Below are 24,649 nucleotides of genomic sequence, written 5' to 3' on the forward strand. Positions count from 1 at the left end.
ACTGGCGTGAGACTAGCAGAAATAGATTTACCAGAGGCATAAGACGACTTAAATCCTGTGTGGCCAATGTAGCAGATTTCTCTGGCAATTCTAGATATATGATCATTACAAATGCAAATTGTGTATTGCGTTGTGAATGCATCACAGTGTTAGCTCTCTGTATTATAGAGTTTTCAATGTATCTTACATCTATCAGCTTTAGCAACATCTGGGTTCTTTAGTTTTGTTTTTTAACCACATAATAAAAACTATGAGAAAGCCTTTTATTTATCTTTATTGCATTACATTCCACACTAGCTGAGTATATACAAAGTCACTGCATCTGAACTGTATGCTCAGATTTGCTGCACTGCCACATTTTAATTAAGTTTCAGTTATTATATGACTTAGGGAGACACCTGCCACTCAGTCCTTAATGGTTTTTGGGAGACCTCTATTCCAGTCACTATACAACTCCAGAGAATCGTAAATCCAGAGGTTCCTATGAGTTTTATGTGAAGCTGTTTTGGCCACCAAGTCTTTCTTCTAACATGCCCAGGAGAACCTTACCATTAACTTAAATGCTAACCTTAACTAGAAGCTCATCTCTCAATCATTCTTGACTGTGACCTTTACTTAGCAGTGAATTGGCTGATACATAAAATGTGGACAACGCATGTATGAAGTCCTATACTACAGGTTTTTTGTCCAATAGTTCAATAATTACAAAGCTCACCCAGGACAGGATGAGACCAAGGTGAGGTCTCATCACTGCGAGATTAAGAACCTTTCCAGCAGGAATGAACCTCCACGCTGTAAGAATGAAATCTCCAAGCTGTAAGAATGAAATGTCCAGGCTGTAGGGCATTTTGGAGCAAGGAAGCTTCTCTAGTTCCCTCTATTCACCATTAATCCTATTCTTTCATATCATAAGTAAATATTGATTGTCTGAAAGGGAAAGACTACTCTGTTCTACATTTTGTAGTTAAGGTTTTCAGTGAAGAAAAGATACCCAACTGAAGATGTTAAGCATCAGTCACTACAACTCTCACCTCAAAATGGCTAATTATGATGTGTCTGATCTCAGTCAAAAGCCAATAGCAAGCTATATGCCTTTGCCCTACTGAGGTATTTGTATCAAATGTGGTTTTAATGTGTGGCCTGATAACCAATAAAAGATTTGGTGCAGGTTTCAGTCAGGATGCTGGCTGATTCACCAAAGAGAGAATAGGGAGATAAGGATTACTCTTATTGAAGCAGTCGTTAATTGGCCAGTCAGGTACACAAGATAACATCTGATCTAACAAAGAGACATCTCTCAGGAAGAAATAGAATACTTATTTTAATTAAAAGGGGTAGTCAGATTATCTCCCGAATAGGAAAGAAATCAATGCATTTGAAGAAAAACAGATTAGATCTGTTTAGGCTCCTGGGAAGGACTTACAAAAAAGGATTCATTATAAAAAGCAAGTGCCTTACACAAGAAAAAGGACATAACCTGAGCCCTAACATATAGAGAAAATAGAACTCTTTATAAATGTTTAGAATGTTTAGAATGTTTAGAAAATCTTGCATAGTAACAACTGGATAAAAGAGGAGACATACTGCTGACATAATCCCCATGTCAGTAGAGCAAATGTCAGTTTATTTTATTCCTCTTTGTTTATTTTTGTCTTCTTTTATTTCTCTCTTTTTTATTATTATTTTTATCTTATACACATTTGTAACTGTGTCCTATTTTTTTTTTTATTGATTGTTTGTTTTGTCTCAATCTGGCTTGAGTTAAGTTTGTTTTCAAAGTGCATGGCGACAGGAAAAGGTCTTTACTTCTTTCTTTAAAATTGTACACTGAGATAATTTAACTCCAATTGCCATGACTCCACAGCATGTTCTTCAGAGAACCCACGGGTAACTGTTGTAGGATACACAGTAGGATTGTGTAAGAGCAGCAGGTGGTATCACAAGATACAGGGGAGGAGATGCTGACAACTAGGAGGGTTCTTAGTCATGCAACTAAGATATGAAAGAACAAGTATGAAACCTGAGGATCTTCAGACAGCATGTAATACTGATGTTTGAATGCTCAATCTGCAGAGTAAGTAACACTGAAAGAAGCAGGAACTGAAATGCAGGTGCCAATCCCTGTCTTCTTGCAATGTGGCTACAAAATCCATACTTTGCTTTACCTGTGTAGTTCTGCATAATTCTGCTTCAGAAAGAAGGGATGAGAGTACTCTCAAACCCGAATGTGCTATAGTTCATGGTTAAGTCATCTACTGCAAACCTGTACCTATTCAACACCCCTCATGCAGAGCAGGAAATGGAATTCATCTCTTCTATCTCAGAACCATTGAGCTGTTAGATAAAAGGGAGACTCCCCATTGTCCATCTTTGAGGGGAACCTAACTCCAGATTTTGAAAGGTAGTCTGTGAACACCTAGCTCTGAAGGAGAGCTCAGCTGTCTCATGCATCACCAGAGCAATGAGCATCAATTCAGTGCCTGACCACTAAACATATTTGCTTCTGCCATTCTCATTTTGTGTCTTAACTTTTTTCCTTCATTATAATTGATATCTCTGGAGCCTAATCCAAAGCACACTCTGAGGAGGCTGGACATGTACTGGTTTTAGTTTTATCTGTCTTTTCAATCTAGTATAGCATAGGATGTTGTAACAGTAACACTGGTGGAAGCCCAGCCACTTTTCTTCCCCTCAGTTTTGTTTCACACTTGTTCCTCTCGCTGCTGATCGCAGCTGGCCCTGAAACTTGAACTAACAATACTATGCTTTATTGCCTGTCATTTGAAAGAAATATTAACAATAGCTACAACTGCCACCCAGGCTTTAACATTCTTAATTTCCAGTATAAACTTCTGAGCTCCTAATCTTTCCTGGCCCCTGGCAATATACAATTTACAAAGTTCCTTTTTGCTAGGAGGCCCCGTGAGTAATAGTACAGTGTGAAAGATTTTGTAGGTTGATCAATTGGAAAACACTGCATGACAATTTTTCCTTAGTTCATCATAAATCTACATATTTATTTATAGTCTAAACAAAATAACATGAAAGATTTTACTGATTTTGTGAGGGGTGTGCTGCATAAGAGTGTAGAAATTTTGTAGAAAATAAAACCTTTTGCTTTCCAGCTAGTCCTCAGAGATCAGAGGGGCTGGGTGCAGCTAGGCTTTATTTCTGTTTATAACCAATTCAGCACTATAAGCCCAGTGCATTCACTAAAATCCCAGATGCATAAGTAGTGTGGGTCTCATTCTCAATCACAGATTCACAAATTGTGTGGTTTACCACTTCAACACCAGAATTTGGTCAAGGTCGATAAGAACTTTCATGAACAGATTCACAAATAATATGGTTTACCACTTAAACACTGTAAGTGTGATCAAGTTCAATAGGAAGTTTCATGAACACAGAATCACAAATAGCATGGTTTACCAATTTGACACAGTAAGTCTGGTTGAGTTCAATAAGAACTTTGCTTCCTGTAGTTTCTAGGAAATCATCTTGGGACAAGATATCCTTGGAAGGGAAGTGTGGCCCCTTGTCTGCTCCATTCATTCTGGAGGTCCATGAGGAAAAAAGACACAGTTCTTATAAGTTCTCAACAGACACCAACATCCTTGTATGCGGGAGGAATGCCCAGTACTTCTATACTGCTTCTCTGAGAGCTTCTACAGGGTCAGACATAGATAAAGCTGTGGAAAGTGATTGCTTTCCCTCCAGTTTTTAGTGCACAGATTCTCATCTTCTTAGGAGATTTTTCTCTATAATTTTGAGAAAGGCAGAAGAATGCTGTTGTTCAAATGTTGATTCATTAGGCTTTTTAAGATACAGAAACAGAGCTGAACGATTGTCATTTGTCTGATGCTGTTCAAAAACATGGATGAATCCCATACCTCTAATAATGATACATCTGCATGGTAGCAGTATTACAGAGGACCAGTAATCAGGAACTATACAGTAGGAGGCAGGAAACTTCTAGTATTTTTTTCACCCTGGTTTTGACTTATAATTTCTTTGGAATTTCCTTCCATTTTACACATTGATACTTGCAATATGCTGTTAGTGGGGCAACTATTGATTACAGCACAGTTCATAAATATTGTGTGATAGATCATGTCCTAAACTGTTTGGAAGGGGAAGTATAAAGAGTAATAAAATATTACCACAAGCATTAATACTCACTTCCGTATATCTCCCCTTTTCATGAATAATTTATATATAGCAGCCAAACAAAAGCCAAACCAAGGCAATTTTTGATCCTTTCCATGGACCTTGCTGTGAGTTGTTCATTATTAGAAAGTTAATCTAACAATGCATGCTTGTAACTACAATGACTCTGCTACAAATCCTACTTTTTAGGGTTTAATATCTCATCTGGTTTAAATCATATTAAAATAAAACTTGGTTTCCACCCCAGATACACATTCATTTTACAAAAGAATTACTCATATAGGATTTATTTTTTGATATAAAGATCAGCAAGAAAATTAAATTTTCAAAGATTTCTACTTTCTTTGGTAAAAAAGGGAATTCACAGATATGTCATTGAGGACAAATAAACAATTCAATGCCTGAATAGAAAAAGTGGCCTCAGTCTTCAGGAAAATGAAGTTTTCTAGTTGGAGATCCAGTCATAACATATTCATCACCCAGCTTTTTTTTCTGATACCACACAAATTCAGAAATCCTTTTTGGGACATTCCAAGTATTTTAGACATGTAGTCATAAGACAGGTATTTTTTTCCAATTCATTTATTTTCATTTCCATTATTTAATACATTGGATTTTCTAAGTATGTGAGGGGAAAGAAAGCCCTGGGTCATAATGACATAATGTTAATCATATTAACAATTTCAGGGTAAACAATACTTTTTAAAAATGCAGCTCTATGTTTGACATTATTAAGGAAAGTGTGTTTGCATCCACCTTTTCTTTGTGCTTTTTTTTAAAAATTGTGCATACTAAGAGTTAGGTCATGTCTCAGATATATGGACATGCACAACCGAAAGGAGACTCCTGCAGCTGAGCCTTCCCTCTGATTTCCTTGGGATTTTAGGTCCAGGTGTAAAGAAGTAAGCAGGTGTTGGAAGGACTTTATCTTCACTAATGTGCCATCTAGTACACCTGAACAGGCACAGTGATGTCTGTAGTCTGCTACTCATAAGGGCCATGAGCTTCTTTCTTACCTTTTGCTAGGCTAAAAAATTCTGATATCTGCATTTTCCATGTGCTTCTCATCATTATATATCATTCTTTACTGAGAATAGAGTTGGAATACCGAAGTCTGTCCTAAAGGAAAAACAGCACCTAGTTGAACAGAAAAAAAATTATATAAAAATATACATACTCAAGAATTAAACAGAATTAAAATCATCCCAGCAGAAATTCTTAACTTCTGTGTAGTTTACTTTCACCAAAGCTGTAACTAAATACCTAAATAACAGCTTCTTGCTGTTAAGTAATGTAACTTAATGATTAAAAAGCTTTCTTATCCTACTTTAACCACAGATATCAATCATCAAAGAAATTACTCGAGTGAGCTACTATCATATATGTATAGCAAGATGATAACTCTTTGTTTCTGATGATCAAAACCCAGGCAACTACTTGGATCACTAGTTGCCAATATGGGAAAAAAAGTAGTTAATAGTGTTCCTTCTTCCTTGTCTCACAAAATCTTCCTGCAAAAAAAAATTAAATCTTTAATTTGAAAAACATTTCTTCAAACTAAACTAATAACATAGAAAGTGTACAATATAAGATGAAGTCCTTTATTGAGTGGGTTTGATATCAAAGTCATAACTGATTTTTATATATCAATATGTTAAAGTAAACAAAACAGTGCAATTAGTAAAATATGTTTATTATTAATTTTTTTGACAAATAAACAGTAAATGGCAAATCGTGTCATGAGACCAAGAAAAATACTGCAAAATAAGGGAAACGTAGTTGCTAGAATATCAAATCTGGCCTGATCATCACTCCTGGCCAGATTAGCAATTGTGTCTGTGAATGAATTTTTTATTCTACAAAAGTACTCCTGTCCTGTAAACTACATTTCTTTTGCAATATCTGAGAAAGTCGTATTATCATTTTCAGTAGTGACCATAATTAATTTATAATGTAATATTGCATGTAACATTGTCAGAGTAAAATCCACATTTTTTCTTCTATATCACGCATAATTAAAATTTTATGTATATCATTTGGCTATCATTTTTGTTGCATAGTATATTCCCAATCTTGATTAGAACTAAGAAGTTTATATTAAACTCTGAAAGGTTATTGAAAAGACACCACAACATTCCTCTAGCTGTAAGACTACTCTGAGAAGGACACACATGCAGGTAAATATTGGAGCTGAGGGGTTTTATGAGGCATATGCCATATTAACCACAGAACCAAAGGCCCAAATTACATCCTACTTAGGATTTTTCCCCTACTTCCCCTGCTTCCCTCAGCTGCAGGATGACACAAGATCTGCAATGGTAAATCTATGCTTCTTGGGAATTCCTTTGCTTCTCTCATGGGAATTTTGCCAGGTTGATTAAATCATCCATAGCTCAGTAGAAAAGTACAAAAATTGCCAATAATGGGCATGAACCTACATCTATATTTGATACATATTTTCAATTCAATAATTTCCCTTGATATAAATAGAACGTGTTAATAGTACCTGTCACTCCTTTATAGCTTTCTGCATAACAAGAAAGATCCACAGGAATAATAGGTGCCCTTTTGCATATTCATATGATCACCCTAAATGTTAGACACATAGTCAAAGAAAATCACACCAAAAAGGAATAAAACTTCTAAATATGAGATAGATTCTGGCTGGCCCAGAAGAGTTGCATTACATGAGGGACTGATCAGAAATGGAGGACTTCATAAAAAGTGTAGCATTGAGATGTATTAAGTATAACAGTTTTAACTCAGTATTTCCATTCCTTATTTACTTTATACCTAAAACCAAATACTTACTTTATGTCAACAAGTCAAAATTACCAGCATCTCTGAGCGAATTGGTAATCATGCATTTACTGTTCTGCTGGCATAAGTGTCATGCAACAAATTGCAGTTACCCTTTTCTTCTGGTTCTGCTCATTACTCCATCTCCTTCATAGACTTAGGATAACATTCTGTGGAGCTTCTGTCAGTCATAATTTCAACAGGCTACAAATATATATTTTTAATGAGGTTTTGTGGGGTTTTTTTAAACTGCATCAGTTAGAAAACAGAGAAAGAACATATTTAATCACTGAATTTTCATCTGCTGCATATTCAAACACAGTGCTGTTAAGTGAGAAATTGAAGTGTATCGCTGAAAAAAATGAACAATAAAATGTAAAAAGTGTCCATATTAGACTGACTCTGCTCCTGCCATGTCAATCATTGCCTTATTGTTGAATCCACTTAAAATACTTTCTTTATTTCAGTACTAAAATTTTCAGTAATACTGAAAAAATTTTGCAAAATACGTAGTGTATTTATGGCTGAGCTACTGTATGATTGGAATTTTGTATTTGTGCAAGTGACTTGAAGAACAGAATGAGCCCCCCTAAACCTGCTGGATTGCCCATGGTTTATACTAATTTAAATATAGTTATAATTGTAACAGATGTTCTGTTTTAGACTAAACTGGTGTCTGTGATTGTCTACCTTTTATAATTAGAACTTGTCTAATTCTTATGCATTGGACACCATCTGTAAGGATTTAGTTCTAACTGGACATATTCTGCATCCAGTGCTTTTCAGCACAGGCTGAATTCAATTTATTAAATCTTATTCTCAGGATGACTAATACCATTCTTTTGTTTTAAAATACGTCAATTTCTCTTAAGCTATCAATCCGTAATATTTAATCAGCACAGATAAATGCATTTCATTTGGCCTTAACTGTGTGTCACAATAAGAGAAGAGACAGGAACGCTAATAAACTGAATTGTTTAAGTTATCCAGAAGATAATGCTTCCGAATTAGAATATGTAACTATATTTTTCAAAGTGGATGTTGATTTAGCCTATAGCCCTCTGAAAGACACAATTTGTGAAGGAAAGCTAATAAACCGCTTTAGTGGCTTGAAGAATTGGTGATTTTCTCTCAATTGTTTCCCTCAGTTGCTGTTTGTTTCATTTATTACAGGATTCTGTTTCTAAGACAATAGTGTGTAGGGGTTACATCTGGTGTGTTCAAAAACTAGTGGCACAAAATGCTGAGGTGGCCTGGGGTGAACTGCACTCTGAGAGCAGGCTTGGGATAACAAATTGCTTTTGCATGAGGGCCCTGGCATATAGAATCACTTACATAGGTGTGTTGTCAAGGCAGAAGAGGTGAAACAAGGGTGATCACAGGGACTGGAAATTATTATTCCCCCACCTTGTTTCTTCCCCCCTTCATTTTTCCTTTTTTTCAAGCCATTTAGTGACCTGAGGTGAAATGGACAGGAATTGACAGCGCACACGCTGCTGCTGGCAGCAGAGTCACTGCAGTTGCTCCTTGGACATGGAAGGAGGAGGAAAAAAGAAGAAAGAAACCTAGTTGTTTTCTAAACATAACACATGTAAAGATAATATGTTTGCTTTAGTGTAAACCAACCCCCTTTTCCCATAGAAATTATTCTCTCCCCGCCCCCCCCAGCAGTTCAGGAAAAAGGGGAGATGATTTTTTCTCTCTTCCTCTCCTTCTTCTTGCTCGCACAAAGAAAACGTGGGTTGATACCATTTTTATTGTTCTGCTGGGGTGGGTTTCAGACCTTGTATTAGCATATTGAATGTCTAATTGAATTCGGGGGCTGTGTTAATCATCTTGTTTTGTTTAAGGGTGGTTGGTGAAAGGTGCCAAAAAATGATTGCTTTGGCTTGGGGTTAGAGTGGTGCTGCCACCCCAAGAAAAAGAATCGAGAAGGGGGAGGGAGCTGAGGAAAGGCGAGTTGACTGAGTGATGTCTGGAGGGCGAACTCGTGTGTCTCTTTGGTGATGTGTGCTGCTGTACTGAAATCCACCCCTCTGCTGGAGCTAAGGCAAGAGTTGGAGGCATCTGATGCTGCCGTTTCCAGGGTGAAATTTCTAAGGCTGGTCGCTAAAAACAACAACCAAAAAAACCCCCAAATCCTCAGCAAAAATAGCAGTCAGAACAGAAGATCCAGCATCTCGCGGTCCAACTGACATAACCCAGACAGACGTTTGAGAACCACATGCTTTTAACCTAGCCACACACACCGGGGAAGGAGGGGGGGGGAAGGGACTAAAAAAGACACTGCAACTACCGAACATCACATTTCTTACAAAAGGGCCAGGAACAGAGCCGGTAGGAAAAGGGGAAAAAAAAAAAAAAAAAAGAGAGAGAGAGAGGAAAAGCCTCCCCCTCTTCCCCCATGAGTTTTTCGCAGTGCTCTGGTGAGGCTCGGAGGTGGCTGGCAGCGCAGGGGGCGGCTGCTGGCGCGGCTGGCGGGGCTCGGCGCAGCGCAGCGCGCCGGGCGCTCAGCACCGCGGGGCCGGACAGCTCCGCGCCCCGCCCGGCCCGGCGCTGCCCCACAACAAGTACCGCGCCGCTGTCCGGAACTCCGCCGCTCGCTCCCCGCGCCCGAACTGCATTGTCTCCTCACCGAATCGGCCGTCAGGCGTAATTACCCCCGTTTCCCCCCACCCCCTCCTCTCTCTCTCCTTTGCAGGAACGACTCTTTGGGAACCTGGTCCACCCAGGGATGTAAAACTGTGCTTACCGATGCATCCCATACGAAATGCTTATGTGATCGTCTCTCTACCTTCGCCATTTTGGCTCAGCAACCTAGAGAAATAGTAAGTAACAAAGGGGGGGAAAAAACCCAGTTTTAATGCAAAAGGCAATGCGGGGGGGGGGGGGGGGGGGGGGGGGGGGGGGGAGGGGGAGCTGGTCCAGCTTTCCTCTCAGGTATATTGCAGACGTTGCATTGAGGAATTGTTTAATATTGCAGGTAGGCAAATGTTAGTCTCCTGGTGTCTACAGTGTCTCAGATAAATGAATTCCAGATTCTGTGATATAACTAATTCCTCATGAAATTTGCATGCTCTCGAACTCCATAAATATTTCAGAGAAAGCCTTATAATTGTGGTGCAAATGTGTAGAAAACTTTTGTATTGAACAATTAAGGGAATGTACTAGGCTTTATTATTGCTCTTGGTAGGAAAACCTTAGATACTGTAGTTAAACAGATTGCAGATCTGCATTGGACATTTTCAGCACAGATTTTCTATGTAGTCTATTTATATGATGTAAGAAAAATAATCAAGTTTTCATGAGAAAGAGGGGACATTAAGTGTATAAGCAGACACTCCCAGTATTACTGAAAGTAAAAATAGCTAAAAAGAAAATATTTGTGAAGTTATCCTGCCTAGGCATAATTTCATTTTCTTGGTTTTGGAAGCATATAATCAGAATCCTTTTAATAGCAAAGTAAATCAGTTTGGAACAAAGTGGTTGAAATAAAATACTACTTGCTGCCTGAGATCTGGCCTAAAAGTACATCTGTCTTATCTCCTATTTGGGTGACAAAAGATATCTTGCTAAATGTAATTTACAATACATCCCCAAAGCTTTAAAAAGCATTTTGGTAAAACAGGCACGATATCCTTTCAAACTTTTAGATCTAAATTTTTTTCAATATGTATTAACAAAACCCATGTCTATTTCAGGACATGAGCACGTATACCTACAGAGGAAAAACCTGATCTGATATCTGAGGATAATAGTTTCTTTTTTAGAAGGGAAAGCTATTTTGTTTTCAAGGTCATTCATTTTTTTTTCATTTCATATTAGTACACAGAGTACAAATGAAATAATTCTGATTTTGAGGGTTTTTTTAATGGAAGACATATGATACTGTTGCCATAGATAACCTGCCATTTCTTCTAGGCAATCAGGAGCCCAAGGAAATTAAGCATGTGAGAATAGTGGATTGAAGTCAAAGTTATTAAAAGTCAGAAAGTTTGGTAATTCTGCAACAAGCATGAATCAAATTCTGGGACAAATTACTGGATGATCTTTAATATATTACAGTGAAACCAAGCTGTTTGTTTAATGCACAATCCTAAATATTGCTACTTCTCAAGAGAAATGTATCTTTTAATTAATGTTAACTGGGGAGTCATTTAAACTTGTACTACTGCCATAGTCTCCTGTTACATTGTAATATTACTACTTCGTTTTTTTAAAGCATCATGCAGGTATTACAAGGCATTTTAAAGCTCAAAGGCCTCTGAGGAATGTATTAAGCAGATCTCAGAGTTATGTATGGATCAGTTTTGGAACTAAGTTGATTTCTGCTTCATAAGTAGTATTCCTGAAACTGTCTGTGACAATGTGGCTGCTTTTATGATTTTGGTTTTGTTGCTTTTTTTCTTTTAACTTGTTGTTTTAATTGCTGGAGGATGTTTTTTCTTCATGGTTGTCTGTTGTGACCTACAGATCATGGAATCATCTGGTACACCGTCAGTGACCTTAATAGTAGGCAGTGGTCTTTCATGCTTGGCTTTGATCACCCTAGCAGTTGTCTATGCAGCATTATGGAGGTATGTGATGGATTAAGAAAGCTAAATGTAAATACACAGTTATATTTAGTTGAATTGAAATTTGGAGAGAGCACTAGATGCAACATTTATTGTTTAGAACATTAAAAAAAATAAAAGCAAAATGTAATGTGTGTTTTGATGCCTGAATTTATTGATGTGATTGATCAGTTTTACTGTCTTGGCCTACTGGTGATGTATAGCCCGTTCTTCTCTTTCCCCTCTTCGGTGTGAATGGTATTGCTCTTTTGGTGGAGTATTCATAGATAAATAACAACAGGATTCTTATCTATGATATATTTCATGTGAGGCTTCTGGCCTGTACCTTTAACTGCTTTTTCTCCACTTAAATTTTTAAACAAAACTTATAAGTGATAAAATAAACATCAAAGTGGCACATCAGGTATTGAAGATTTATGGAGGTTTAGTCAACTGGTTTTGAATTTAATCAGACCAGTTATAAGTTTGAATAATGACCACAAAATTAAATAATCTTAAATAGTGAGGTGGTACATTCCAGTAATAGACTTTCTTTTGATCCTGATTTTACAATATTAAAATATTATGTTGATTTAAAAGTGCAATAAATATTTATGGAGTAAATTAATTTGAGAAGTCAGGAGAAATAGCATGATGTCTTAGTGCAGAAGAAACACAAAATTAAGTTGAAAAGTCATGCAAAGTAATAAATATTTTTAAAAAGTGAACATGGATTCTCATTTAACTTTCTTTCAATAATAATAATAAAAAGGTTCTTATGCAAGTAATAGGGAACAATGGGATAAAATAATAATTTTTAGAGTAATGTAAAATCAACCACTAGAATTCTGCTTGATAATTTTACACCCTTTTCTCTTTCACTCTCTTGTGTACCACAGAGACTCATAGGATTAGAAATATATATATTAAATAAGAATATCTAGTTACATAAGTTATGATAGAAAGAGTTTAAAAAATATCAGCTCTTATCTGTCAAAACTACGAATGAGAATATTTCAGGATATAATTCCCATCTGAAGAACTATAGTGTTATTTTTGCCCTCCCTGATATATTTAGCACTTGGATAGAAATACTGTCATGCTCAGTGGAACTGATCTTCTCCATTATTTAAATTAGACATAAGGAAGAAATCTTTTACTTTGAGGGTAGTGAAGCTTGAAACAGGTTGCCCAGAGAAGTTGTGGATGCCCCATTCCTTGAAGTGTTCAAGGACAGGTTGGATGGAGCTTTGAGCAACCTGGTCTGATGGAATATGTCCCTGCCTATGACAACAGGTTGTAACTAGATGATTTTAAGTTCCCTTCCGAACCAAGCCTTTCTATGATTCTATGATTCCATTAACTTCTAAGCAGAGATAAAATGTTATGTGTTATGGATTTAATGTGGGTTCTGCATCCAAGTTAAGACGGGATAGCTCATATAGATCTCAGTGCTCTATCAGGGAGATATTTTTAAAGTATTATGACAGCTGAGTGGCACGTCATTTGAATCATTAAAATATGTCTGCAATGTGTTTCTTCAGAGCATATAGTAAACAACCATAGGGAGAAGATAGACACTAAGACTTATATGTACATATACTTGTTTTTATAAATCTAGGGGTAGGGAGAAATCTAATGTTTTGCCCCTATGTCTGCATTTATATTTTGGAACACCCACCTTCCCTTTGAATGGCAGGACCTCTTTAGAAGTGATATGAGTTAGATGTATTCTGATCCATAAAAGGCCCGTATGAGCATTCTTTTATGGTTCATTGATTTGATCCCCCCAACTGAAAATTCAAACTGAAAAATAAATTCAGTATCAGTCAAATATTCATCTGTCCCTTCCCTTTTCCTTTCCCTTCCTTTTTTCTTTTCCTTCCCTTTTCCCTTCCCTTCCCTTCCCTTCTTTTCCTTTCCCTTCTTTTCCCTTCCCTTCCCTTCTCTCAATAGTGAGCTGGCAGAAAAACCAAAACCTTCATAACTTAATTCAGTGCTGAAAGATCCCACTTGCACTGTATTTACTCAAATACTAAGGTACTTTGTAGTCCATGGATACTCAGTGTTGGGAACTGATAGTTAACAAGTTAGAAAGTTGCAGCATGCTGTCTGTGTGAACAAAGGCATTAGACTTTCTGTATTTGTTTGCCAACACATAGAACTAGCCTTAAGAATGTTGCTATATTTTAAGAAAATATGTGGATTGTGGTATCAGGGTTGTTATGTCTTCAACTAAAAAAATGCAACCACTTGTATCACTTGATATATCAGCAAAAAGGACTACAATTAATTTCACGTCCAAAACTCAGCCTTTCTTGTGGGCTCAGTAGCCTTTTCTATGACTAGAATATCAACTATAGGTGTACAGCTCAGGAGGAGACAGCAATATTAACTGAACTCCAGTGAGCAGTATATGGAATAGGTCATAGAATATATAAAGATATGGCATGGACTTCAGGGGAACTGAGCCTGCTTAACTTTCATTTATTTTAGTAGTCAACATTTACTGTTAACAGCTCTAAAAATCAGGTCAAAAAGGTACTTCATTTGAAACCATGGTCATTCTCATTCTGTTCTGTAGCATATAAAAGGCTGTATACAGAAAAAGGCATTTTTAAGGAAATATGTGCTAAGAGCATAAGACTTTTTCATCCTAAACATACATGTAAAATGAATATGATAAGTTTGCAAGAGAGACTGTGATGCTCTCTGCTATAATTTAATCTTTCTGAACAAACTTAGCTATTTTTTTGGCATTCAGCCTTATGAAGATATTACAGTACTGTTTTTTCTCCCCAAAAATTATTTTGTAAATCTCTTGGAACATCAAGAACAATGTTATTGTTATCCCAATAGTGTGTTTCAAAATGCACTGCCATAGTATCATAAACAAACCTTCACCTTATTTATGCATCATGGACCAAATCTTCTGCTTATGTAAATCACCATATTTTTGCTGAAGATAGTAATTATGAGTGGTCTATGCCAGCTGTGGATATTCCCAGGGATGAGCAGAGAGCATAAAACAGCCCTTATATGAATGCATGCAAGCCCGTTACTTATCAGTATGGTGTTAGAACAGTGTTGCCAGCAATTTCTAAAAGAATCATTGTTTACTTTTAAAATATACCAAGTTACTAAGAGTAAATTGCAGAATATGTATAAAAATATCAGATGTATCAAAATACAACCAATGGGTGTAATGTGATAGGTCTCTGATACTTTCTGAGCACTTGAAAGAGAGGCACTTCTCTTTCATAGAATCTTCAATATTTAATGCAAGAACTGCATCAAAGTTTTGTATAACTTACTAGTTGTTTTCCTTTTAGAAAAGTTGTACCCTCTCTTTGTTTATTTAAACAGGTACATCAGATCTGAGAGGTCAATAATTCTAATCAATTTCTGCCTGTCTATTATCTCATCAAATATCCTTATCCTGGTTGGACAAACTCAGACACATAACAAGGTATGATGATGGATTGTATTGAATTTGCATTTAAAGATTGATATCTTTGTTTTATTTGTGTTTAGCTTAAAATAATTACATACATTTAGTCCTATACTCATAGGACTCCGTGGTTTTGGTAAAATATTAACAGACAAGGGAAAATATTTACTGTCTTTCATAGTCTTTTTTTCCCTTCCAAAAATCCCTTTTGGTATTGTTCCCTCTGGATAAGCTGTGTTCTCTGTGGTAGACTTGTGTTTTATAACTAAATTTCAAAGCAAAAAAGTTCAAAGGCTCAACATCAAAAGCACAAATTCTGGTTCATTATAATAGTTGTAATAGGATTGTGCTACAGTGTTTTTGTCTTTTTATTAATACACTGGTACTCGAAAGGCAAGTAGGAATTGCTTAGAAGTTAGACCATGTTTCTCAAAAATGTGCAGAAACAGACATCATAACAAGCCACGGAACTGTTAGATCTCTTGACTGGTGTAGCTATAAGAAAGTAGTAAACCTGCATACCCTACTGATATATTGCTGATTTATTGCTAATCTGTTCTCTGAACGTGGTTGTCATTTGTCCCTCTTCTGTAGAGTAGGATTGCCAGTGTTTTGAGGAATCACTCAATGCATAGTGATGATGGGCAACTTTCAGAAGTGACAATAAATGGTTACTTAAAAGTAACTATAACTGCAGGATTGTTTGGAATAGAAAATAATATGTAATTGGTTAATTGGACAATATGTGATAGAATGCTGTTAAGTTTTGGAGTAAGCAAGTATTTGTAAAGTTGTTTTTCTCCCACTGTGTTAAACTACTTAAGGCACTGCTTATCTTAATTTTTTCCAATATTGAATGAAACATATTCATCCTCTGCTATAGGATAACTGTTTTTTCTACAACACACCTGTAATTAATAATTTTTTCTTTTCAAATAAGTGCTTAAAAGTTTAGCTGCCAAAAGTCTCATAAATTCAGTGCGAGTTACATAGCTGTACTTTGTAAAACATACCCAAACCAAACATATTTATTTTCAATACATAATTTGACAAATGAAGATATCAATATGCTTTTAAAGTTTTGAAATTATGTAGAGTGTCACGTGAAAAGGGACAGGAAAGAAGAATTTTCTGTCCAACCTGTATTAATTTATTTTTTGTCTATCAGTGTCCTCCTTTCAGGAGATCAAAGCCTTTCAATGTCCAAAAAATTCTGTTAGTGTCTCACATGAGACCCTTCACTTATAAGATTCGCTGAGGAAGACAGGACATTTGGTACCTTTTTATGTACGGACTGCACCGAATAGCGGTAGAAAAACCCCTCAGCAGGTTTCTACTATGAGTTATTTCACCGTCGAAGAAACGTCAGCACCTAAAAACGGACCCACTATAACAGTTCATGAAATAACATGTTTATTAATGCAAATTTGTAACAATTTATGGGGTTTGCTGTGTCTGGAATAGGGTCTAACTGCAAAAAAACCCGACGCTTAAACTATTTAGTAATAACAATAATAATAATGCAAAGCATAGGCACACATGCTAAAGCAAAAGCAACTTAAAAATAAATAAGGCAACTTACAAAGAGTAAGTAAAGCAAAAACTTAAGCACCCTCCCGAAAGCAAAAGAACTAACAAAGAATTAGTAAAAATTTCAAAGTACTATGGAGCAAAAGTAAAATTAGTATATATGTATAAAGCAATCGCTCACCCCACAGCGTCCCGAGAAGGTGCAGGGATAACAGGTTGGTTACCTCTGCAGAGTTGATGGAACTTCTCCCCGATTTTTGCTTATGTCCAATCTCTTTTTATACCTTATTCTGTAGGCAGTTTGAGTGTCTATAGTCAGTAAACTAATTTTGGGGTAATAGATGAAATAGGCCCAAGGATCCACTTCCTGAGTTCTGGCAGCGAGGATGTTCAGAAAAAAGGCCATGTTATATCCATATCCCTCCTTTCTTCATCTTAATCCTTTTATTAGTTTCTGGGAATGTCTCCCCAGGTGCAGGGTTTTTTCCAGGAAACTATCAGGAACCTTTTTCTTTCTTTTGTGTGGCCTTATCTGTCACCTTATAGTAGCAGTGCAAATGAACAAAATATGGATTTGCAGAAGAAACCCATGTAACTCTCACAGATTTTTTTCAGGGGAAAAAAGAGTCAGAAATGTGCTAGCAACTTCAGCATACCAGGATGCTGAAGATTAACCCTCCCTGGAATTTCAGCACTGACACGCACAGTCATATATACTATTTTATTATATATTTCAAGAATAGATATGGATCAGTAGCTGAAGGTTCCTGTGTACATTGCCACTGTAGAATCAGAGTTCGAGGGTAGCAAAACAACTGTGTTGGGTAACACACTCCCTAGATATGCTGGCAGCCTTTCTCTGATGCTTGACTCAAGGAACTTTGAACCAAAATATGCCATTAATCCAGTTCCTTCCATTAATCTTAATTTCTTTGAGCTCTCTCACTTCTGCTCACTTCTGAACTCCTGAAAGTGCAGAGATATTGCATTGACACATTTCTGAGGCCAGCAGATCCTAAAAATGCAGATGTTCAAAGGAAATAATTGACAGAAAAAAACCCAAACACATCACAAAGTTTAGATTTTTAATATAGAGCCTGAAAAATTACTGTAAAATACCACTTTTTGCTAAACTTGTCTTCTTTTTGAGTCCACATCTTGCTTTTGATGCATCTACTACCCAGGGCCTTCTAGCCAGGGAGCACCTATAATGGATCAAGGCCAGAATACATTTTTTATATCAAGGAAGACATTCCTTGTAACAGACCAAAAATATTTTTATCAGTGTCCACTGATATGTGAATATATTGTAGCTCCAAGAGGCTGGCCTGTGAATTCACCATCAACAAAATAGCACCTAAAGCCACTGTTTAGAGAAAACTTACTCAAATTAAAGCAATCAGTTCCGGGTATGACTTCATTGTGTTTGTAAGTAGGGATATGTTTAGGCATCAGACGTGTTTGAATTCAAGTTCTGAATTTTTTATTTTCAAGATCATATGTCACCCAAAGAAGCCAGTGTTTGATTTTTAGTCCATAGTTCTAGATTGCAATACTGACATCTGTAAGAAAAATTATGTTTTCATTTTGCTGAGTTGGAAAATTAAATCTGTACATGGAAACTTTAGAAAGAAAATCAGGTCATGACGTGTGGTTTAAGATTAAAAATATTTTAGGTTTTTCTGAAATTTTTTTTTGCTTACTTGAAGTCAAACCGTGTGGGTTTTTAGTTTTTGAAAATTTTGGAAGAAATTTTGGGAATATTTTATTAAGACAATGTAATATTCAAGTTATCAAAAATTGTTTGCTGAATAAAGGCTAAAGTAATTTTTTCTGACAAGAAGATAAGCTCTTTTTTTTAAAATGTATTAGAGAATATTTGATATATATAATATGCCAAGTTTGAGTTTGTTTACTCTGTTCCATTCGCATTCTTATGTTCGTACTATTCTCAGACTATTGGGGCACTTAGTTAGTCCACACGATGCTGTAAATATTCACAGTACTGAACCATATCCTTTTTTTTCTGTGCTTTAGTTTGGCTCTGGGTTTAAATTGTCCCTAGCTCTCTATTTGGGTATATTCCCTTTGAGAATATCAAAGATATATTTATAATGAACAGCGTATTTTTGGTTTGTTTGCAGTTTCTGTTTTTCTTCGTCTGTATTAAATACTTCACCAACTACTTCTATTTTATATTGAAAGCTCAATATATCATTCATGTTTCTACAAAAGCTTCTTTTAGTGAAGGCTAAGTGAGTTTGAATATGGCATTCCCTTTGGTTCAACTAAGTTCTGGCTTTTTTCAGTAAAAAAAAAACACCTCCCATGGACAAAAATGGACAAAACATTTACCAAGGATATGTAGAAGGAATTAACACTTTCAAACTACCATAATTTTTCCATTTCTAGTATTCCCTTTTTAAAAGTTGTTTTTTTTTTTCTCCAGTTTCAATAACTTGAGGATACCAACAGTAGACCAGATATCTAGGTCATGGGGCTTTTTAGCTTGTTTTGGAGTAGTTCATGATGGCAGTCATGGAGGGAAGTAGAATTATTCTTGGAAGATTTGGATTGGGATAGCAAAAAAGCCTTTTGTCAACAGAAAAGCTTTGGTCCTTTATTCCTTATTAGCCAAACATGTTGTGCATTTTATTGAAGGATACAGCTGAGAAATGTTCTGATTTTTTCATTATGTTTCCCCAAACCTTTCAAAACACAGAACTTTATTCAAAGCTTTCTTAATGCTTCAGATTGTGTAAGAGATTTCATTTTTTTCAGATCCTGTTTTGAAATACAGGTCACTGAATGCTGAAATTCCAAAAATATTATGAAAATAATTATGTATCTTGTTTAAATATAGTTGGTGTTATACTGTGCATGAGAAGCATATTAATTTACTTTGGTATTTCTTTCTGTGTCTTTTTTTCTTTCCAGTGTTAAATGTTAGCCACATAATTGCCTTTAAATTTGAGGATATGCAATTGCTACTACAACTGAATTTAATTTTAATGCTAAAATTGTCTCCTTAATTAAGGAAGGGTAAAACTTCTCATTTATAACATAACTGCTCAAATATCTGTTATTTCACAAATGCTATGAGATGTTCCTGACATCTATAAAAGTATTTCATATTTACTTGGAAGAGACTGAGGTTTTTTTGAGGAAATATCTATCAGTGATTTGTAGCATTCACGGTATCATAACTCTTGCTATGTTATGTTTCCTAATGTTCATATTGCCATCAAGAATTGTTGTATTTCTTCTATATGTGGACCTTTAACGCTTAAGCTATAAACTTTTACTATGCTTTTGATCCCATTTAATGAATAGATTCTCTACCCCCATAAGTTATTTATTAATACTGTGTGGATTTTTTCATAAACTCTCTCTCATTTTGCATACATCCAGAAAATACCCTGGTTTTTTTCAGTTTTGCCTTAAACACATTAGCTGTTTGATATTAACAGTTCCAGTATATCTGTCTTTTTCTATGAAGAAAATAAAGATGAATACAATTTAAAGGAAACCATAGAATTCATTACACATATGGGAAAAAGTTAATTATTTTCTATATAATGTTTCTGACTGTACTTACTTATTGCTGAAGTTGAGGTCACTTGGGAGAAACAGTCATATTTTTAAAAATGCCATCAGACTCAGTACATTTGTACACATTGTACAACCTGTACACAGGTTTCTTGTGCCAATCAAGGAAAGAACAGGGAAGATGTTAAGGCAAGATTTAGTAACCCTGATATTCTGTGTCATCCCTGTTTAATTGCAATATTCAGTTTATTATTCTTGCTCTTATATTTTGAAATTCATCTCTTAGACCATGCCTGAAAGGATATGAAAAAGCCGTGTCCTGACCACCTAAAGCACATAACATAACCTATCAGTAGCCTTGATAAATGCCTTGTAAACAAGCAACAACCCCATAAAAATTTGTACATAATAAGATTATGTTCACTAAATAGACTGACTGGACAAAAATAACTCACTTTTAGTATTTTTTTTAATAGAGGTGTGAGGCTGAAAGAAACAAATAGAAGTTGAAAGAAGCTTAGAAGCCACAGCATCCCATTCCCATACCACTCTGAAGTAGCTGACTGCATAACTAGAGCTCCCTCAGATTTTGAGAAACAGTGGGTGGTGGGATCCCCTGAGAAATCTGCAAATGTTCAGGTGATACTAATACTGCCTCTAACCATGTGGCTCTTGCCCCATATCTGCCACTGCCTTACAGATGCAGGCATCATGGCAATATATTTCCTAGGAAACAGCGGGGGAGACCTAAGAGCAGATGGAATGAACAGAGAAATGATGCTAACACAGCATTAAGGTTGTGTTAGAAAATCAATGAGGGAGTAGGGAATTCAGTATATCAGGCAATAGCACTCCATATTTCAAGTCTTTCTGGAGAAGTTCAAGGGAATATCCTCCATTTAAGCAGCTGAAACCCAGGAAAATATATCCTTCCATTTTTGCCACTATCCAACTTCCAAATTAACACCTAGTCTGCTGATTGTCATCTTTTTCTTTGTGTAACAGCTTTTTGAGCAGCTGACCCAGAGAGTGTCTGATATGGGTCATTCATCCCAGAAACATACCGATAAATAGGTCAGCAGTGAGAGCGCACTGCACCACACACATCTGTCTGTTCTGTGTTTGGAAATTCAGAAACAATCAAAAGCAGAACACACTTAACCAAATAACTATTACAGGAGTAGGTCTGTGTAAGCAATGCTGTTTTACCATGCTAAATTCTGACAAAACCTGTTAATGTCAGCTGAATTAACTACCTACTTTTAGATTCTCAAAAGAACTTCTGGGAGCAGATCTTTCTTACCCAAGATCAGTAAACATGGTCATTCATGTTACTGTTACCTGCCTCAGAGGAGAAGGTAACATTCTTCTCAAAGTGCCTGCCAGACCATGTCTCAAAGTGTATCAACATTATCATTCTTTTTGCTATATCTAAACAAAATGGACATTTTGATTGTAAGTGGGTTACAGGGAAAAAACTGGTTAGATATTAGGAGCATGTTTTCTCTGCTTCCAATCCCCAGAACCTTTTAAACTGCTTTGTGAACTATTTTAGAATCGTGGAATTGTTCACGTTGGAAGATCTGTCCAACCTCATTCTCAAGGCAGGGTCAGCTGTTCAGTCAAAATGGGTGGTTCAGGGCTTCATATAGTCAAGTCTTGAAAACCTCTAGGTGTAGAAAGTGCACAGCTTCCTTGGGAAACTTGGTCCACTGCTTGACTGCCCTCATGGTCAAAATGTGTTTCTATATATTTGGTCTGGACCTCCTTTTGTTTCAGCTGATACCCCTTGTTTTCTGTCATCTCACTATGCATCCCTGTGAAGAACCTGGCTTCATCTTGTCAATGACCTCTCTGTAGGCACTGATAGGTTGCTTTTAGATGCTGTTAGCTTACACTTTCCTGAGGTAATCCTCTGCTGTCCTACTCTTCCCAAAATTGTGGGGGTTTTCTTCCTTGCTGTTCAGGAGTTGTTTGGAGTAGTTTTTTCTCTTCTAGAATTCACCCCCACAGCCCTAGGGGAAAATAGCTCATTCTCTCACAAACACCTGTTTGAATAATTTCAGACAATCTGTTGATGACTAAAGCAGCTATTTTTGGGCTTCACACCTCTTTTCTATTTCTCTTTTGCTTATTTGTTGAATTTCAGTGGAAATAGAAAAGCAGTCAATGGGAAATAGATCAATCTACAAACAGTTAAATGTTCATGTCTTTCACTTGCATAATCTTATTTTTAAGAAAGAGGAAACAATAAACATTTCTAAGCAACAATAGTAAAAAGGGTTTTTAAATGAAGTTACCATAGCAATTGACTTCACAAGACTAAAGGGTCTAAGTAATAATGATAACAACAGCAACAAAAAACAACATTAATTTACTTGGTTATTTTCTTTCTAATATAAAAGTTGAACTTCCTATGGATTTTCATATAAGAGTTACCATTTTGAAGAATGTAGGCATAGAACCCCTTTGTCACATAAACTAAAACAGATACAGAAACACAGTAAGATTTTTTTCATAGGTATCTGGTGAAAAAATACATTAAAAATTACAACTCTGAGATAAATGCAATGTAAATTTTATGCCCTACTGCAATGCTTAATACATCATTACCCTTTCTGTATAAGAGAATGAAGCATGATAGAAAATAAAATCTCTTTTAAAGGACTATCATTTAACAAACAATAGTGTAAATTTGGTGCAAAAGATTATTTACCTATTATATTGGATTTTCTTTGTACTTTCCTACAATTCCCTGTTGTGTCTGCATATTTTCAGGAACATATGGTATGCTTTAACCTTGACATGCACTATGAAGTTCATTCATACAGTTTTGCTTTTTTTTTCCTTGTACTTTCCTAGGTCACAGTTTTTAGGCCCCTATATCTTGCAGTCGAGCCAATTGAGAGCATTTTATCAGGAAATTACTTTATTGGATTGGTCTGATTCTCAGATCGGTCTGATCAGAAGCTGTAAAATGAGCATTTTTTCCTTAACACTACACATTTCACTCTGTGAAAGCTTTGGGGCTCATTCCTGTAATGAATGAGTGTCACACAGAAATAGTGTCACACAGAAGTTAGGAGAATCAGGCTCAGCTATGGTTCAACAGTCAGTATGAAAATGAATCATGGGGTGTGTGTTTGTTACCTACGGCTGAAGTACACTCAGTTCTGAAAAGAAAGCTTGCTAGTGAATCAGTTCACTCTTTATGCTGGAGTCCCTCTTGCAGCAACTGAAAAAAAAAAAAAAAGTTAATCATGTTTTGCTAGATTAAATCAAACTAGTCCAGGATGCTGTTTGAGCAGCAGCCAAAACAGCCACTCCAGAAGTACAAGAGGCTCTGCCCTTGGCAAATGTGAGTTAACATAGTCTGTAGATTATTTGGTTGTTTAATTTGTGATTGATTTTAAGTCATGACCAAAATAAACTTTCTGTAAAGTGATAATTGTTCTCAGGTGCTAAGATTAAGGTCTGGATTCCAGTGCCTATGTCCAGACTTGTTTATTCTTTTTCTCTCCTCTCCTCTCCTCTCCTGGTGAATCTTGTCTGCTTGGCTACAAGTAGTCAGGTTGCAACAGGAAAAGCAGAGCTTCATTCTCATTTCCATTCTCTCTCTTTTCTACAAGGTGATAGTAAGTGAAATTTCATGGGAACTGGGACAAGCAGTATGCAAATCTCTGTTCTAGAGTGAGACTAACAATCAGATAGAAAGATGAGGATGATCCCACAAACTCTGATCGTTCCTGCTTTTTCTTTCTGAGAAAGAAAATGTGGTCACTGTGGGCTGAACTCAATGAAGTCAGCAATCACCCAGCATGATCTGAGCATATTTATTACATCATGAGAAAAACCAATGTTGTTAGAGTCTCTGGATCACAGCAGGACTTCATCATGGGAGATGTGCTCAGCTTATCAAAAAAAAGGGACTCCTAGGTATGATTAGGGACCCAAAATTATGCACTCAGCAATCCTCTTGGTGCTAATGTAGAAGGCTTGTAGTGCCTCTAATTTTAGACTGCTGCTGAAACATGACCTTTTTATACTTGTTTTCTTGGACATACATGCTTATTTTGTTGAGACTCACTGAGTCACACCATAGACATTAAGCCTGGTACGGAAAAATTGACAGTAACTGTGTTCTAATATTTTTGTCTTTTGATGGCTTTGTAAAAATTCATATAAAACTGACATTGTGGATGAATAAGTAGGTATTATGTGAAATTTAATAGAAAATTATGTTCAGAATAACTGTTGAAAAAACCCTGTAAAGGTAAATTTACAAAGCATGCACTTGGCTATAATCACGGACATTTTTAATGAATGTAATTGTGAGATTTCCAGAACCCTGCAGGGAAGTGTACATGTTTGTAATAAAAAAGCCTCAAGCTGTTAAAAGTGATAGAAATCTGTAATGTCAAGAAAGTTCAGTTTGCACTAGATTTCTGGGTTTAAAAACAGGATGGAAAACATATTGGTATCTCTCTCTCTCCTGAAGAAAACTGAAACGTATCTAGCACAAGGAGTCCAGCAGTTGGAAGGAAGTATGAATAAGGTTGGCACAAAATATTGTTCCATTAGTAAGTGATTACATATCTGT

At 36.2% G+C, this 24,649-nt stretch overlaps 1 protein-coding gene across 9 annotated transcripts in view; it reads left to right on the forward strand.

Annotated features, from left to right (window-relative positions):
• Positions 1-24,649, forward strand: part of ADGRB3 (adhesion G protein-coupled receptor B3) — a 459,298-nt gene that overhangs the window by 345,386 nt on the left and 89,263 nt on the right. For all 9 annotated transcript variants that reach the window (XM_027644726.1, XM_027644723.1, XM_027644722.1 and 6 more), the window contains 3 exons: positions 9,668-9,794; positions 11,440-11,543; positions 14,886-14,988. In XM_027644726.1, coding sequence (XP_027500527.1) covers positions 9,668-9,794; positions 11,440-11,543; positions 14,886-14,988 — 334 coding nt within the window. The remainder of the gene's footprint in view (positions 1-9,667; positions 9,795-11,439; positions 11,544-14,885; positions 14,989-24,649) is intronic.

This window comes from Corapipo altera, unplaced genomic scaffold (genome assembly GCF_003945725.1).
Source record: "Corapipo altera isolate COAL_440 unplaced genomic scaffold, ASM394572v1 2, whole genome shotgun sequence".
Classification (NCBI taxonomy): Eukaryota; Metazoa; Chordata; class Aves; order Passeriformes; family Pipridae; genus Corapipo; species Corapipo altera.